Raw genomic sequence first — 18,940 nt, 5'->3', positions numbered from 1 at the left:
GCCAAGCCACAAGTAGCTAGTAGATTCAGTCAGAAATTTGAGATAGCGTCACATTGCGCATTGTGTGCAATACCTTACTGTTATTATCAACAGATAGCGCAGAGAAGTAACATCCGGCGTATGACGCACATCCGGTTATGCTTACAGCTCTTACCTCCCCCTCACCCCTCACCCTTCAGTAGATTATAATGCAGTTCTAATACTTCCATGCCCAATATATTGTAATTCATATATTTAAATTTTCAAGTACTTACTATGTTGTAAATAATGATATGATAGCCATAGTTCGTATGACATACTATGTTATTGAGAACAAAACCTCACACCTCAAAGCAGCTTGAACTTCAAATGAATGATTGACACATTAACACAAAGCTGATATTATAACAAATGAGAAATCCCTTCAAAAGCAAGACAGTCGAGCACACTATATGCAAGAGAATGGGGTATCACATCAATATCCAAGTACCACATGAAAAATTAAATGCACTGACACAGGAAATATATAGAAATACTTTAGTAGAACCATTCAGCTTCCAGCCCCTGAGGTGTACTCAAACAGGAAATACAGGATTTCAGGAGGACTGGCGAAGAATTATTTCTAATAAACAAGCACAAGGAAGAAAGCTTTACAGCACAAGCATATGGGCACTTGGAATTCAAACAACACAAATACTGTAGCATCATGGGAACTATCGCTTAAAATCGATGTTAGTTCGAACAAGGTCAATCGATTGGGTAAAGTCGGATTCAGTGCAATCCAGCAATATTATCTCCATAATACTTGACGTGATACAACAAATTCTTTGCGAGAAGGGCCCACTGATTGAGATTAGACTTGAAATACTTCACTTCAAGGCAAACTGCCTTTAATTATTAATATCGCTCATTTCATGGCCACTTGCCTGCCATCTAGACAACCTGTCTACAACTATCTACACGTTGTGAATGACCTCCAGCGCCATCTAAAATTTCTGACGGGAACTACCTGAAGCTAGCTACAGATTGGAACCATAAGACCCATTAAACTTTCACTCTTGGCAGAGTCCAGAGTAACATGTAACTTCCACTGAAGTCCCAGTCCTACGTACGGCTGTGACAATATGGAAGCTGCTGAGGTATGGAAGGTGCTGAGTATTGAAATTCAGAGCATGCCTTTAGAGGTGTTAGTTTGTTTTTACTGTGGTATGGCTTTTGAGGCAGCTTGATTTATGAAATTTATTAAGGCAATTTAGTGGATTAGTATAATTATTAAGTGTGTATACATTAGCCTCGATTATACTTTGGAATTCTTGATACGAAAAACCGATTTTCTGTTTTCTTTGACGCTCAGGATTACTGCCTCAATGATATTGTTAAGGAGCTATTTCAGTAAGTATCTGCTTTGTATTCAAGAAATACAGAAAGTACTCAGAAATGTACTCAAGCAGCAAACGGTTATGGTTCTGAGATCACCATACTCCTGCCAGATGAATCATAGATGTTATCTAAAACCAAGCAGTACACATCACAGACTTCTAGAGTACATTCTCACTCCGATCCTTCCAGTACGTTCTCACTCATTTTAATACATTCAATGGTGAAGTCACCCACTTTCAAGCCCCATATATCCCACCCCACCACAGCTACAGGCATGCAACCACTATAGTCCATGATAGGAGACTAGGCTAGTACCACACACACACAAACACACACACCAGTAGTCTGCGGTGGGTAGTTGTGGCTGCAAAGCGAAATATACGGACACGTCTATTTATATACCTATACATAGTCGGTAAATTTCCACCCTCACCTCCCACACCACCACAGCTACAGACAGGCAACCATTATAGTGCACGATGGGAGACTCGAGGCTAACACCACACACAAACACCAGTGGTCTGCGGTGGGTAGCCGTGGCTGTAAGATGAAATATACGGATACACACGTCTGCAAGATGAAATATGGGAACGCACACATCTATTTTTATATATAGTCGACCACATTCAACCTCCAACATCTCCCACACCACAGCTACCGACAAGCAACGTCTATAGTGCACGATGGGAGACTCGAAGCTACTACCACACACAAACACTAGTGGTCTGCGATGGGTAGTTTTGACTGCAAGGTGAAATATACGGGCAAACACCTCTATATATACCGCGTGGTTCACCAGCCCCTTATTTTCTCGGAGATAGACATCCCAAATAACATGTTTAACCTAAAGATCCTTAAGTTTTATGAACACCAAATAACTTGCAATTTCTCCTTATGGTCGACAAGGCTCTCCTTTACCCGTGTGTCAGCACTGTAAATAGATCCATGGACCTAGCAAAGGAAAAACTACAATACACAAATCCGCCCCAAATACTAAGGACCATTCTACAAACATGTGATTTATTCTTCTTCTTTTTTCTTAATCTGCTTACCCTCCAGGGTTGGCTTTTCCCTCGGACTCAGCGAAGGATCCCACCTCTGCCGCCTCAAGGGCAGTGCCCTGGAGCTTCAGACTTCGAGTCGGGGGATACAACTGGGAGGATGACCAGTACCTCGCCCAGGCGGCCTCACCTGCTATGCTGAACAGGGGCCTTGCGGAGGGATGGGAAGATTCGAAGGGATAGACTAGGAAGAGGGAAGGAAGCGGCCGTGGCCTTAAGTTAGGTACCATCCCGGCATTTGCCTGGAGAAGTGGGAAACCACGAAAAACCACTTCCAGGATGGCAGAGGTGGGAATCGAACCCACCTCTACTCATTTGACCTCCCGAGGCTGAGTGGACCCTATCGTGATATTGGAAGAACAGTCAAGTAAACATACTAGTCTCGTTTCTTTTCTTGTTATTATTGTTATCAAAAAATCTAAAAATCTAAGATATAACACTTACGACACAATGATATTAAATAAAGATATAAAACATAGCACAGTCCAAAGAATGATCTCGAGTAGTGTCTATCAATTCCCAACATCCTCCCCACCCTGGTCAACCTCTAGGGGGATGACAAGCTGAATTGGTCGGGCTATTTTATCTCCCTGTGGGGTTCGAAGAATCACAGTCCTTATCTTCTGGTCCCTTCCTTCTAGTAACCTCTCTATTCTTGCCCTTTTCCACAATTGGCGTGGTCGTCCATCTTCTTGAATCAACGCCAGATCTCCGGGTCGAAACTCGATGGATCTCCCAGACACACCTCGAGCTTCATGAAAACTCTTGAGTTCTAAGAGGTACTCCTTGGTCGATCTTCTCCAAAAGTCGTCTGAAAGTTTTTGTCTCAGTCTGAATTCTCTTGTCAAGGCAAGTCTGGTAGTCGGTTCTGGTCCTGTTGGCACGGTCATGAGTCCTTCACCAACAAGAAAGTGTGCCGGCGTCAGGGGTTCAGCGTCATCTCCATGGGAGATCGGTCTTGAATTTATCGCAGCTTCAATATTGACTAGAGTGGTGTTAAGCTGTTCTTCTGTAAGTCTTGATAGTCCCAGCACCTTTCTTAGGCATCGCTTAACTGTGCCAACCATTCTCTTCCACCATCCTCCCCACCAAGCTGCCCGTGGGGCGATGAACTTCCAAGTTATACCGTCTTTGGCGAGGAATCGATGGGTCTCCGAAGAAGACAGTGCCTTCCAAAGTTCCGACAGTTCTGAATTGGTGGCCTGAAATGTCCTTGCGTTGTCTGTATATATAGTATGTGGCAGTCCACGCCTACCAGCAAACCTTTGAAGGGCCATAAGGAATGTGTCAGTGGTCATACTGGAACATAATTCTAAATGCACCGCACGTGTAACAGCACAAGTGAATAGCGCTATGTAAGCCTTTTCCATCGTCATGCCTATTTTGATATAGAGGGGACCGGCGAAGTCTATCCCGGTAATTGCAAAGGGTTTCGACGGTCTCACCCTATCCGCAGGTAGTGGAACTTCGATTTGCTGCCCTCTAGGGTTCTTCATGACTCTGCATGGGAGGCAGGCGTGCAAGACCATCTTAATAGTTTGACGAGCTCTAAGGATCCAGAACTCTTTTCGGAGCTCCGACAGTATTACCCGAACTCCAAAATGATGTAGTCTGATATGTGTTTGCCGAATGAGTAGATACGTGAATCGATGAGAGCCGTCTAGAAGTATTGGGTGCCGTCGCTCCTTAGCGAGGTCCGCACAGTGCAATCGACCCCCGAGGCGGAGGAGTCCGCCTTCAATGAAGGGGTTGAAGGGTCCTATTTTGGATTCTTTAGGAATTGGTCGACCGTCTTGGAGTGCTTGAAGTTCTAGTGCAAAACATTCTCGTTGAACAGCTCCTATCCAGTATCTACGTGCCTTTGCGAGATCCACCGCTGTTAGTTCTCCTGTAAGCTTCTCTCGATTGCGAGTGTTGTGTGTAAAGCGAAGAATCCAACCAGTAATACGCATCAGTTTCCAGTAGGAACTGAACTTCGAACTGTCTATAACGCTGGAATATGTGGTCGTTGTCATTACATGTTTTATGTTTCTCTTCTTCTCCTCGGGAAGTTGCTCGCTTGGGGTTTGAGCACCAGATGGCCAACATTCCTCACGATGTGCAAGCCATGTGGGTCCATTCCACCACTTGCGCTCATTCCGTATCTGGTCACCACGAAGTCCTCGTGTAAGGTGGTCAGCCGGGTCTCATGTCCAGGGCAATGCCTCCACTGACTTGGAGTTGAGTACGATTGAATCTCCGTTACTCTGTTGCAGACGAAGGTTTTCCATCTGTTTGGGTCACTGTGTATCCAACCCAAGGTGACAGTAGAATCCGTCCATAGTATTGCCTGAGTGATATCGTGACCTGTAGCTGCACAGAAATAGGACAGTAATCGTGCTCCCACTAGCGCTGCTAGTAGTTCGAGCCTTGGCAAGGTTACCTTCTTGATCGGGGTGAACCTGTTCTTGCTGCAGGCCAGATGGACGAGTACGTTGCTTCCCTCGTTCGTGCGAATGTACAAAACCGCCCCATATGCCCTTTCTGAAGCATCACAAAATACGTGGATCTGAACCTTGCCCGCCGTTGAAGTAGCTAGCCACCGCGGAATTTGTACCCGTGAAAGAGAGGATAAGGAGGATGCCCAAGTGTTCCATGATGCTCCGATATCAAGAGGTAGCAACTCGTCCCAGTCAATTCCCCTGTTCCACGTATCCTGGAATAACAGCTTACTGAGGAGGGATACGGGGGATAACAGTCCGAGTGGATCATAGAATCTAGCCGTAATCTGTAATAACTTCCTCTTGGTGATTGGTCCTTCAGGTAAAGCCTTGGTATCTCCTCTGGGTTAATGTAAAGGTTATCCGTTTCTGTATTCCAGTAAACGCCTAGTACCTGCGTCTCTACGTTGACCTCTTGACCTTCTGCTCTCCAGATGGCCTTTAGCGAGTCTGAATTAGTGGCCCATTTCGCTAGGTGGAAGTTCATCAATTTCGTCAGTGCAGTAAGTTCGTAATACAGGGCAATCACACCATTGTCATTCTCTGCGCCGGATACGAAGTCGTCCATAAAGGTATTGTCATCTATGAGGGGTGCTGCAATAGGAAATGTCGTCTTGTATCTGTCGGCAAGTTCCCTCAGTGTTGCTGAAAGCAAGAACGGACTGCAAGTCAGGCCGAATGGGAGCCTAGTGAAGCGATAGGTCACTACCTCGTCCGTCGTGTGGTAACTTCCGTTACTGTCCTGGGTGACCTTGTACCACAAGAATCTGGTCAAGTCCCTGTCATCCTCGTGCAAGATCAGCTGAAGAAATGCCTGTGTAATATCAGTAATGATGGCCATGGGATGTAGCCTGAATCGTAGTAGAATAGCCAGTGTCTCCGGTAACAGATTTGGACCTGCCTCTAAAGCATCGTTGAGAGACGGAGAGTTGGTTTCATGAGAAGATGCGTCGAAAACTATTCTCCATTTTGTTTTTCCCAGTTTCTCCTTCTTTACAGCTTGGTGGGGGAGATAAAACGTGGTGTTCTTTGGATCTCCAGTAGGTGTGACTTCTATTTGTCCTTTCATGATATGATCCAGCATTTGGTTGTAGTACACCTCCTTTAGAGTGCTATTGTTTTGAAGTCTTTTGATCAAGTTATAAAATCGAAGTTCCGCGTTTATCTTGTTACTTGAAGGAAGAACATCCTGCTTTCTTGGTAGGCAGACCACTCTCCGGCGACCTTCAACGCGATAGGTTGCCTTGAATTCTTGAAGAATGGCAGAGTCTTTCTCAGTTAGGTCTCGATTTTGATTTGCAACTATTCCCATTGTCTCTAGATCCCAGAATTTTCTTAGTTCATCATCCGAAGGTGAGCTAGCTTGTCGAATGAAGTTCACAACAGTAGAATTCACACAAGTCCCTGATCGGCTTCCATTTAAGATCCATCCAAAAATTGTTGGAATCAGAACGATCGATTCAGATATTCGAATCGGTGAACTGTCCTTCACTATTTTCCAATATTGGTCACTGCCAATTAAGATCTCCACGGGCAGGTTTTCTTTCGAATCAGACCTAGGGTCTGCTAACTGCAATTTGCGTACGTGCGCCCAAGTTCTGATGTCTTGTGGAGCTGCTGGTTGAGGTGAGAGTGAGTGTGCACTTTCGTAAGCTTTCATGGAAACCGTAAAGTTTGTGTAAACTCCTTTCATACTGAACCTGACAACTCTGCGCTGACATGATGGGTTAGTCTGGGACTCAAATGTGCAAACCGTCAGTTCTCTTTTGTCGGTGGTTAGTAGCTGTAGGTCGTCTATCAGTGATCTTGATATAAATGTTGCCTGACTTCCACTGTCTAGTATACATCGAGTAAGTCGGCTTATCCCTGTAGGTCCAGTGATTCTTACTTGAGCTGTCTGCAAGAATGTGAAACCTGGTGTGGTGATATCTATTTTTCCTACAGAAGCTGTGTTGGCCTGATCTTCTGAGGTCTTGTGACTCCTTCCGTTGTCGCAAAGGGATTTATGGTGCGACTTCTTGCAGTTAGCACACTGTGCCTTTCCTTTCTTTCGACAATTGAACGCCGTATGCCCTCGATTGAGGCACAGGAAGCACCGGTTAGCTCTCTTCAGCCTCTCCTTTCGCTCCGTAACGTTTGTGATTTTCTTACAGTCCTGAGCCCAGTGACCTCTTGATTCACAAAAGATGCAAAATGGTTCCGGCCCCTTAACCTCTTTTCCTGGTAAGCCTTTAGGATCGGCACGGACGTGAAGAGCTTCCGCCGTAGGGGGGTAGCTTGATGATATGGAGGATTCACCACGAATCTTTTGTGTAGTAAGCGCTCCGTCAACTTCCTCACCGAGAAACTCCATTAGTTTGAGGATGTTACCCTCCGAAAGGTCTTTTCGCTTTGCGTGAATGATCCAGCGACTGCATATATCGTCTGGAAATGCTCGGAGGATCTTCGGTGCAAGTACTCGGCCATAGGCGTTCACATCTTCCCCGAGAGCGCGCAGAGCTTGAATGCGGCGATTGCAGTCAATAAACGTAGAATTAAGTGCGTCCGGTGTGGCAAACTGGATGGGCTTAATACATTCTATGTAGTCCAAGTGGGCCTGTATGATTCTATTCTTGTCGCCGTAGCGAGCTTCAAGAATTTTCTTAGTCTCTTCATAAGTCTCGGCCGTCACTGCGATGCCGTCAATCAAGTGCTTCGGTTCCCCCTCTAAATAACCCCTCAGAAATATATGTTTATTAATAGTAGAGAGTGACGTGTCCTTATCGATTGACTGTTCGAACTGTTCCCAGAAACGTGCCCATGTTTCTATATTACCTGAGAAGTGTTCTAGTCTTATTGGGGGGAGTCTTAACGTGGTTGAGGGAACAGCTGAGGCAAGTGTTGGTACCGTCTGTGTGTTCGTGAGTCTAAGATTCGACATCGCGCTTTCAAGATTTTTCTCCATCCCATGTGAAATGCGAATGATAGCGCGCTTGGCGTTCTCTATATATTCCTCACATGTACTTATGTCATCAGCGTACGCGGTGTCATCCAGGAGGTCGTGAACCTCATCGTCCAGGGCTCTTAATTTATCCAAAGTCTCTTGTAACCTATCCTTACAGTACTCGTAATCCTCGGGAGAGGTAGACTCAGTAAACTCTTGTGCTTTCTCCACGAGACGTGTGATGTTTGCCCTTTCCCTAGCACGTCTTCTTTTCAATTGGTGTAGTCGTGTGTTCGCGTTACCGCCTTCCATACTGGACCTCTAGACGTGAATTTGCTATAGTAAAATAGTGTATTTGATAGGGACTTCGTAATAGCGTGGGAAATATTTCGTTACTTGATCTATTATTAATCGTACTCCGATGTATTGCGACGTAGTTCAAGGAAAGCCAGCAGATGGCAGCACTGGTCACTTAGTCGTGCGTGACGTCTTCTCCAAGTGACGTAAATAAACAATATGGCTACCCTTCCAGCTTAACCAATAAACTATATATGCGTTTGCACTACAAATACTATTTATACCCCTTTTTTATCGTACTATACTTTATGCGCTATTTGGAAGTTCCTTAAGTATTTCAGATATTAACAGGAACAAAATTACATCTGAGAAATGTTACCGTACGTTGATGGCTTGGCGTGATAGGTTTTATTTCCACGGCAGCAATTTTTCCGTAGTCTCCTTACGGAACGTGTAGTAAACCAATGATTACCTATTTAGTCTCTAGTATATTGCCTTCGCGCTGGAGTGTAGTTCTTCCCGTGTTTCCGGCACCAAAATTATATCGTGATATTGGAAGAACAGTCAAGTAAACATACTAGTCTCGTTTCTTTTCTTGTTATTATTGTTATCAAAAAATCTAAAAATCTAAGATATAACACTTACGACACAATGATATTAAATAAAGATATAAAACATAGCACAGTCCAAAGAATGATCTCGAGTAGTGTCTATCAATTCCCAACAGACCCCGTTCCAGCCCTCGTACCACCCTTCAAATTTCGTGGCAGAGCCGGGAATCGAACCCGGGCCTCTGGGGATGGCAGCTAATCACACTAACCACTACACCACAGAGGCGGACTGTGATTTATTGGGCCTCGAAATAAAGCAGGTACACGTAATACTTCTTTTTCTTTTTCTTCCTCTTTATCTGCTTACACTCCAGGGTCGGTTATCCCCCCGGATTAAGCGAGGGATCCCATCTCTACCGCCTCAAGGGCAGTGTCCTGGAGCTTCAAACTTTGGGTAGGAGGATACAACTGGGGAGGATGACCAGTACCTCTCCCAGGCGGCCTCACGTTCTATGTTGAACAGGGGCCTTGCGAGGGGATGGGAAGATCTGAAGGGATAGACAAGGAAGAGGGAAGGAAGCGGCCGTGGCCTTAAGTTAGGTACTGTACCATCCCGCCATTTGCCTGGACGAGAAGTGGAAAACGACGGAAAACTACTTCCAGGATGGCTCAGGTGGAAATTGAACTCACCTCTACTCATTTGACCTCCCGAGGCTGAGTGGACCCCGTTCTAGCCCTCGTACCACTTTTCAAATTTCGTGGCAGAGCCGGGAATGAATCCAGCATAAAACAACATTTTTGAACGACAAAGGTGCTCCATTCTAGCGGCGATACAATAATCAATATTTTCTTTCCTATTGGTTTTAAGGGACGCGCTCTGATTTGACGTCTTGAGGATGGGTGGGGGGGATGTATTGGAAAGAAAATCGGGATCGGGCTTGGTCTTTTACTAAGGTACAGTCCCGGCAATTGCCTGGTGGTGAAAATGGGAAACCGAGGAAAATCAGGACGGCCAGCATGGGATTCGAATCCACAACATCCCGAGTCTAACGGACACAAATAACAATCCGTATCTACGAGGTCACACCACAGTACGTATTCATTCACTCACGGTGTATTCCAGTGACGAGTATGGTTGATATGTTGCTCATTTATGGGGAAACAAGGCATAAAGCAGTCCAGTCGCAGTGTCTCTATCACGAACGTTATCCTGACAGAAGACTACCACGTACCAGTACGCTCCGAAACCTTGAACGAAGATTGCGGCCTACTGGGACGCTTGGAAGGGTGTGTTGGAAGCTGTCGAAAATGACCCTCATATTAGTACTTGAAAACTTGCACAACAGACTTACATCAGCCGGTCATCAGTCATGCGTACACTGCATAGCAATACATTTCAGAAATACCATCTGCACTTACACCAGCAGCTCTACGGACGTGATTTCGATGCTAGAGTCAATGGGCATTACGCAGGGTGACCAATAATGCAGCCTTTATGTCAAGAATCTTCTTTTCAGATGAAACAGAATTTCACAACAATGGCGTCGTGAATATGCAATATGCACTACTGGAGCCCGAAGATTCCCCACTGGGTAACACAGGGCTCATTTCAAGTGTAGTTGGAAGTAAATGTCTGTTATGGTATCTTGGATGACTATCTCATCGGACCATATTTCTCGAAGGACATCTAACGGGAACACGCTACCTTCATTTTCTTCAAAATGAACTCCAACAGTGGCTGGAGAACGTGGTGCTGCGCGAGCGATTACGGATGTGATTTCAACAGAACGGGGCTTTACCTCACGGATCAGTAATCGTCCGGAACCATCTTCATTTATCTTCTTCTTCTTCTTCTTAATTTGTTTACCATCCAGGGTAGGTTTTTCCCTCCGACTCAACGAGAGGGATCCCAACTTTACTGCCTCAAGGGCAGTGTCCTGTAGCTTCAGACTTTGGGTCAGGGGACACAACTGGATAGGATGACCAGTACCTCACCCAGGCGGCCTCACCTACTATGCTGAACAGGGGCCTTGCCGGGCGGATGGGGAGATTGGAAGGGATAGACAAGGAAGAGGGAAGGAAGGGGCCGTGGTCTTAAGTTAGGTACCATGCCGGCATTTGCCTGGAGGAGAAGTTCGAAACCACGGAAAACCACTTCCAGGATGGCTGAGGTGGGAATCGAACCCACCTTTACTCAGTTGACCTTCCTAGGCTGAGTGGACCTCGTTCCAGGCCTCGTACCACTTTTCAAATTTCGTGGCAAAGCCGGGAATCGAACCCGGGCCTCCGGGGATGGCAGCTAATCACACTAACCACTACACCACAGAGGCGGACACGGACCTTTTCACGACCAAACAAAAATTCACTCGTTGGAACAGGATGAAATATGTTGCCATATTTCTGTCACTGTAAACAGCGTTAATAATAATAATAATAATAATAATAATAATAATAATAATAATAATAATAATTAAAAGTTGTAGGCCTACTAGGGCGTGAACAGAACCTAGTACCAGACAGCTTGGCTGATACAATTGCAGTGTTGGGTGATTTAGCCACCTAGGCTACAGTCAGCCTTGCTGCGTCCGTTGCACGTTGTAGTCATTATAGACTCTTCCTATCCAACATAAGATAGTATAATTCGCGGCTGTGATCGTTTGCACATTCATTATAGTTCAAAGTCCGCCTCTGCAGTGTAGTGGTTAGTGTGATTAGCTGTCACCTCCGGAGCGCCGGGTTCGATTCCCGGCTCTGCCACGAAATTTGAAAAGTAATACAAGGGCTGGAACGGGGTCCACTCAGCCTCGGGAGGTCAACTGAGTAGAGGTGGGTTCGATTCCCACCTCAGTCATCCTGGGAGTGGTTTTCCGTGATTTCCCACTTCTCCTCCAGGCAAATGCCGGGATGGTACCTAACTTAAGGCCACGGCGGCTTCCTTGCCTATCCCTTTCAATCTCCCCCCCCCTCCCCCGCAAGGCTCCTGTTCAGCATAGCAGGTGAGGCCGCCTGGGCGAGGTACTAGTCATCCTCCCCAGTTATATCCCCCGACCCAGAGTCTGAAGCTCCAGGATGCTGCCCTTGAGGTATTAGAGGTGGGATCGCCCGCTGAGTCCGAGGGAAAAACCGACCCTGGAGGGTAAACAGATAAAGAAGAAGGAGGAGAAGAAGAAGAAGAAGAAGAAGAAGGAGAAGAAGAAGTGTTATTTGGAATGCCTGTATCCAAAAAAAATAAGGGGCTGGTGAACCACCTGGTATATAGGTGTGGACTGTTATTTAAGTGAGTCTGACTCTGGAGGTGATATATATATATGTAGAGAGAGAGAGAGAGAGAGAGAGAGAGAGAGAGAGAGAGAGATTAGTATGAATTTTATTATTTCATATAATATTTCTGATACGAATACGTCAATAAACAGTCCATCTCTTTGGCTGAATAGTCAGCGTATTGGTCTTCGTTTCAGAAGGTCCAGGATTCGATTCCTATTCCCAGTCGTGTCGGAGGTTTTAACTTTGTCTGGTTAATTCCTCTATCTCGAGGGCTGGGTGTTTGTGTTCATCTTAATACATATCCTCATTATTATACAAAACATTACACTACAAATCACTACAAAACACGTAACAGTGAATACATCCCTCCACACAGGGTTGGTGTCATGACAGGTACTCGGCAGTAAAAGTGGGCTAAATAGTCCACACGAAGTTCCGACCCGAGGTGATTGGGAAAATGCCAGGAAGAATAAATAAATAAATAAATAAATAAATAAATAAATAAATAAATAAATAAATAAATAAATAAATAAATAAATAAATAAATAAATAAATAAATTAATTAATTAATAAATAAATAAATAAATCCGCCTCTGTGGTGTAGTGGTTAGTGTGATTAGCTGCCACCCCCGGAGGCCCGGGTTCAATTCCTGGCTCTGCCACGGAATTTGAAAAGTGGTACGAGGGCTGGAAAGAGGTCCACTCGGCCTCGGAAGGTCAACTGAGTAGAGGTGGGTTCGATTCCCACCTCAGCCATCCTGGAAGTGGTTTTCTGTGGTTTCCCACTTCTCCTCCAGGCAAATGCCGCTATGGTACCTAACTTAACGCCACGGCTGCTTCCTTCCCTCTTCCGCGTCTATCCCTTCCAATCTCTCCATCCCCCCGCAAGGCTCCTGTTGAGCATAGCAGGTGAGGCCACCTGTGCGAGGTATTAGCCATCCTCCCCAGTTGTATCCCCAACCCAGATCTAAACCGCCAGGACACTGCCCTTGAGGCGGTAGAGGTGAGATCCCTCGTGAGTCTGAGGGAGAAACCAACCCTGGAGGGCAAACAGAAGAAGAAGATGAAGAAATAAATAGCGGATTATTTTAGTAATGGTTAAGTTCAAATGTAAGATATATTTAAATTTTCTCTCGAAAACTATCGCTCATATCGGAAAATATATCTCTACACGGTAAATAAAATAGCTCCTCTGATCTTTTCCTAAAAGGCCTGTACTTATTTCAAATTCACCTTGCGTATTTTCTGCCAGTGCCAAGTTCCTACAGGTTTGTTAATTCGATGGGACCATTCGGGACATTATTTACTTAGGGAACCGAGTGGCTGGACAAACTTGCCATTGCACTCCTCTCAACTTTGATTTGAATGTTGTTATAACTCGCATATAGGCCTGTAAGCTTTTTCTTTAAAGTGAATATTTAGTTTGGGTCTAAGATCATTTTGAATCGCAGATAAAGAAGATTTAAAACGTATGTTCGCACTGTCAAATAGTGCGCATCGGAGCAGACGTGCTCGAACGCCTGACTAACTTTAAACCAATTTCTTTCTGACTTTCTTACTCGTATTAGAATGTTGTTCCTCTTTCGAACCGAAAGGTTCTCTGTAAATATTTTTCAACATGTGGATCAATGCTTACTCAGATAGTTAGTTATTTACGTTGAGGGTCATGTTCTTACTTAAATAAGGAACTAGTCAGTTATAAGATCTCGTCAAATAACTTCTTCTCTTCTTAATCTGCTTGCCCTCCAGGGACGATTTTTCCCTCGGACTCAGCGAGGGATCCTACCTCTTCCGCCTCAAGGGCAGTGTCCTGGAGCTGCAGACTCTGGGTCACGGGATACAACTGGAGAGGATGACCAGTACCTCGCCCAGGTGACCTCACCTGCTATGTTGAACAGGGACCTTGGGGGGAATGGGAAGATTGGAAGGGATAGACAAGGAAGAGGGAAGGAAGCAGCCGTGGCCTTAAGTTGGGTACCATCGCGGCATTTGTCTGGAGGAGAAGTGGGAAACCACTGAAAACCACTTCCAGTATGGCTGAGGTGGGAATCGAACCCTCCTCTACTCAGTTGACCTACCGAGGCTGAGTGGACCCCGTTCCAGCCCTCGTTACCACTTTTCCAAATTTCGTGGCAGAGCCGGGAATCTAACGCAGGCGTCCGGGGGTGGTAGCTAATCACGCTAAACACTACAGCACAGAGGCGGACCAAATAACGTTTGAATCTTTTAAGTAACTTATTATTAACTTTGAGAGTGAAAACAGATTTTGGGTATTTTTAACGGCTTCCTTGTTACTTTTGATGAACATTTTTGTTATTATTCTTCTCCCCTCCCCCCACCACCACCACACCCTAGTGGGGTCATGGGTAAACAATGTCACGGATATAGACTGGACCCTATTTTGCGTCTCCTTCCTTCCGCCAACCCAATGGAACTGGAAAAAATCCAAAGAAAAGCAGCTTGATTTGTTCTCGGTGATTTCCGACAAAAGAGTAGCGTTACAAAAATGTTGCAAAGTTTAGGCTGGGAAGACTTGCGAGAAAGGAGACGAGCTGCTCGACTAAGTGATATGTTCCGAGCTGTCAATTGAGAGATGCCGTGGGAGGACATCAGTAGACGAATAAGTTTGAATTGTGTCTTTAAAAGTAGGAAAGATCACAATATGAAGATAAAGTTGGAATTCAAGAGGACAAATTGGGGCAAATAATCGTTTATAGGAAGGAGAGTTAGGATTGGAATAACTTACCAAGGGAAATGTTCAATAACTTTCCAATTTCTTTGCGATCATTTAAGAAAAGGCTAGGAAAACAACAGATAGGGAATCTGCCATCTGGGCGACTGCCCTAAATGCAGATCAGTGATTGATTGATTGATTGATTGATTGATTGATTGATTGATTGATTGATTGATTGAGGAATGTATTCGCCACCACGCGTTTCAGTGGTGGTTGTTAGTGTGGTGTGTATCTTGAGAGATATGTACTGAGAACAATACAAATACCCAGCCCCTGAGCGAGAGAAACTAAGTAGATATGGCTGAAAGCCCAGACTCGGCCGGGAATCTAATCAGGGACTATCTCAACCGAAGAATGTAGAGCTGACCATTCAGCCAGGAGCTGGGCAATTCCAGCTAGCTGACCCTGTACACGAGAATAACTTTTATATCTATAAAGTAGCAGTGTATACTACAGTACAATAAACGCACACAGTTAACGACACAACAGCTTAGACTTTCACGGCCGGCATCGCGATGAACCCAACTGGAACCTACAACCCCGGAAAATTGTTCTATATTCAACAACTAAACACACACAGTCATCTTCATAGAACCAACTACCATGTGACTTGTTACTTCAGCTATCTCGAACTGTCTCATGCAATACTTACATAAGCCTCACCCCAACCACTGGCAGTGCACCACGTGCTGAAGAATCCAGTGTCTTCTCTTAGGCGAATAGCTTTGACGTTTGGAAGGCCCACTGGGAATGGACGAGCAACCTATAAAACCACAAAATATAAATTTCATGTTTCCGTATTGACAGCTAAACAAATATTATTTAAATCAGTATAACAATGATATATTTAAGAAACGAGATTTCCACTTCCGGAGGTGCATATGGCCCTGAGGTTCACTCAGCCTACACCAAACATGAGTACCGGGTTAATTCCTGGGGGCAAAGGCGGCCGGGCGTAGAGCTAACCACTCTACACCATCACGTGCCGAGGTTAACAATGGTGGAAGCCTTTACCTTCCACTCCTCCAAGGGCCTTCATGGCCTGTATGGAGGTGACTTTGCTTTGCTATAACAATGATATATTGTTGAACAGTATCCTCCTTATTCAATACCTTATGGTTACTGTGCATTTTAAAACTTAAATTTCACATTCGTCACAACTATACAGGTTTCGATCCTAATTATATCATCTTCAGTAGATTTCTAAAACTGACATTACATATTGTAGTCAAACACATTTAAAACTGAAGTGAGGTTGATATTATGAATGTTCTCATTAAGAAAAAGGTTATGTCCTTATAAGGTCGTAGTTTAAAATCTTCCGTGTGCACTATTGTCCATCTGCCGTGATACCCTCTTGATTTGTAAGTCTACTAATTGGACTAGGCGGTATCTGATTGATATTATGTGTGCTGCCAATAAGGATTATCATAATTGCATACGTCTCAGTGATATGATTGCCTGTAATCGGAAAGATAAGTAAATTGAATGCCAAAGAAACATGAAAATATAGTACATGTGTTTTGTAAGTAACAAAGTTTTGATAAACCTTCTTTGCCCAGTTGAACGATGTGTTTACATACGTGGTTTTGTGCGCACACTAACCCGGTTTATCATGTGCTGTAGGCTCAAGATCTTGAAGAGGAACGGCAGGAGGGGAGGAGGGGGGGGGGGGGAATTTAAACCACGACCTCTTAAAAATATAACTTTTTTTCTTAATGAGAACATTTTAACATTCATAATGTCCACCTCTGTGGTGTAGTGGTTAGTATGATTATCTGCCACTCCCGGAGGCCCGGGTTCGATTCCCGACTCTGCCACGAAATTTGAAAAGTGGTACAAGGGTTGGAACGGGGTCCACTCAGCCTCGGGAGGTCAACTGAGTAGAGGTGGGTTCGATTCCCACCTCAGCCATCCTGGAAGTGGTTTTCCGTGGTTTCCCACTTCTCCTCCAGGCATATGCCGGGATGCTACCTAACTAAAGGCCACGGTCGCTTCCTTCCCTCTTTCTTGCATATTCCTTCCAATCTTCTCATCCCCCCACAAGGCCCCTGTTCAGCATAGCAGATGAGGCCGCCTGGGCGAGGTACTGGTCATTCTCCCCAGTTTTATCCACTGACCCAATGTCTCAAGCTCGAGGACACTACCCTTGAGGCGGTAGAGGTGGGATCCCTCGCTGAGTCCGAGGGAAAAGCTAACCCTGGAGGGAAAATAGGTTAAGAAGAAGAAGACATAAGTATAATAGGATAACAATCGGTATAAACAACAATATTAAGTATGAAGAGTAAATTAAAAACAATAACAATGTAACAAGAATGGCAACGGCAACCGGCAAGGATCGGTTACAGAATTAGCAAGAAGGAAGGTCATGAGTTGGAAGGGCGGAAGAAAATGGAAACCTGGAGAGGAATCTTTTAATTTTGTGTTTGAAGGATGCAAAGCGTGTGAATAAGTCGATATTGGGTAGTGAGTTACCAAGAGTAGGGAGACGGTGGAAGATAGAGCGTTGTTGCAAGGTTAGATATGGACGGGACATATGGTGAGTATAACGGTTGCGTTTTGACCGAGGGGGGGGGGGCGTGTATAGGGAAGTACGTAGAAGAGTATTGCATTTGGTATAGCGATTGTATGTATGTAACAAAGATTGGAGAACGGCAAACGCTTTTAGGTCAAGTATACCCAGGTAGTTCAAGATTTAGATTTAATTGTGTTCTTAAAAGCAAGATAGCGAGTCTTAACAATGAAAGTGAAAAAATTAAAAATACTATTAGTTGAAATATGTTTGAGATAGAAGGTGAGGACCAAATAGGGGAACAAAAGTCAATAATGGGGAGTTTAGAAAGCTCTGGACCTAGAACAATAACTATTATATTCTCTCATCCGTCTGAGTGACTGCTTAACATAAAGGAGAATAGGATGGACAATAGACCTTCATATTGATCAATATAAGTTTGGTCTCAGGACAAGAAATGGGAAAAGATAAGGAATTTTGACTCGTCGGACAGAAAGAAGAATGGAGATGAACAGCAACACTTATCTTGCCTTTTGTGGACACTGAAAAGGCGTTTAATGATGAGAGCTGGAATAGGTTGTTTAAAACTCTGATAAGTATTGGTTTGGACTGGAAAGTGACACTGCAATTTAATAACCCAGGCTACTGTGATAAACATCAGATGGAGCATCAGGGCATGAGAAATTGGATAGGGAGTGATGTAAGGTTGCCCTTTGTCATCATATTTGTTCAACGCGTTCACTGAAGAGGCTATAAACAAGTTTAAGGCAGTGCCGGATTAAGGTGTCTGGGGGCTCTGGGCTATTTAAAAATGTGGGGCCCCTTCTTCGTAACCAGGGCCCCCCCCCAGGCAGCGCCGGAGAAGGTACCTGGGTCTTCGGGAGAGGCAGTCATTATTGCTACCACTACCAACGAGATCAGCAATTTATTATTTACGACTTCGAGTTTTCCATACAATGTGCCTGAAATTTAAAATACACATTAGGATTCCCTTTTATTGTTCCTAAAACTATCTTCCTAATGCTCATGCTTTCCAATTCCATAAAGACCTAATCTCTCTTAAAACAGCAGACTTGGATATTATACTACTCGCTTACCTGTAGAAGATACCAATTCATCAGTAACAGTCTCTTCAGTCGTCGATGCACTTGTAGACTTCCTGTCAAAAAATGTTGATATTTTCGGCAACTTTTCAATTTCTTTCAAATGTTGTTCTTTTAATTTACGTTTTTTGGTACCACTAGGATATTTTCTATTCATTTTACAAGAACATTACAGTTGTAACTTACGAATGGTTAAATAATCAGAGGTGAACTGGAAGTTCTCTTCCTGATGCAAAGATATAGTATAGCATGCGCATTCCGCCGTGCTTCCCCTGTCCCCTCCCGCTCACTTCCTAGACCTCTTGCCCCCTTCCCACTCTGCCCGTACTCGCAAGCTGCCAGATTTAAATTTTCGTCAACAATAACCTTTAAATAATTAAAGTGCGTAAGTAGAGAGGATTCGTGTCTCCGGACTGTAACTGATTCTAGCAATGATGAAATACTAACGCGGACAGCTGATAAGAAGGAAGGAAGAGTGCGTGTTCGATATTTTGCGAGAGTAAATATTCATATACATGCACGGAGGTGGAGCAACAGGCCTTTTTATACAATTTTAGGTTCGGCCAAGAGACGGGGCCCCGTGGCACGCGGGGCCCGGGGCTGCAGCCCCTTTAGCCCCCCCCCCCACTTAATCCGGCCCTGGTTTTAGGCAATCA

At 44.6% G+C, this 18,940-nt stretch overlaps 1 protein-coding gene across 3 annotated transcripts in view; it reads right to left on the bottom strand.

Annotated features, from left to right (window-relative positions):
* LOC136864583 (anionic trypsin-2) overlaps window positions 1-18,940 on the bottom strand; it is a 111,797-nt gene that overhangs the window by 18,458 nt on the left and 74,399 nt on the right. For 2 of the 3 annotated variants that reach the window (XM_067141794.2, XM_067141776.2), the window contains exon 5: window positions 15,322-15,432. The exons of the other annotated variant lie outside the window; for it this stretch is intronic. In XM_067141794.2, coding sequence (XP_066997895.2) covers window positions 15,322-15,432 — 111 coding nt within the window. The remainder of the gene's footprint in view (window positions 1-15,321; window positions 15,433-18,940) is intronic. 3 annotated transcript variants of the gene reach the window in all.

Source organism: Anabrus simplex, chromosome 1, assembly GCF_040414725.1.
Source record: "Anabrus simplex isolate iqAnaSimp1 chromosome 1, ASM4041472v1, whole genome shotgun sequence".
NCBI lineage: Eukaryota > Metazoa > Arthropoda > Insecta > Orthoptera > Tettigoniidae > Anabrus > Anabrus simplex.
This window is presented reverse-complemented; position numbering and strand designations above follow the sequence as displayed.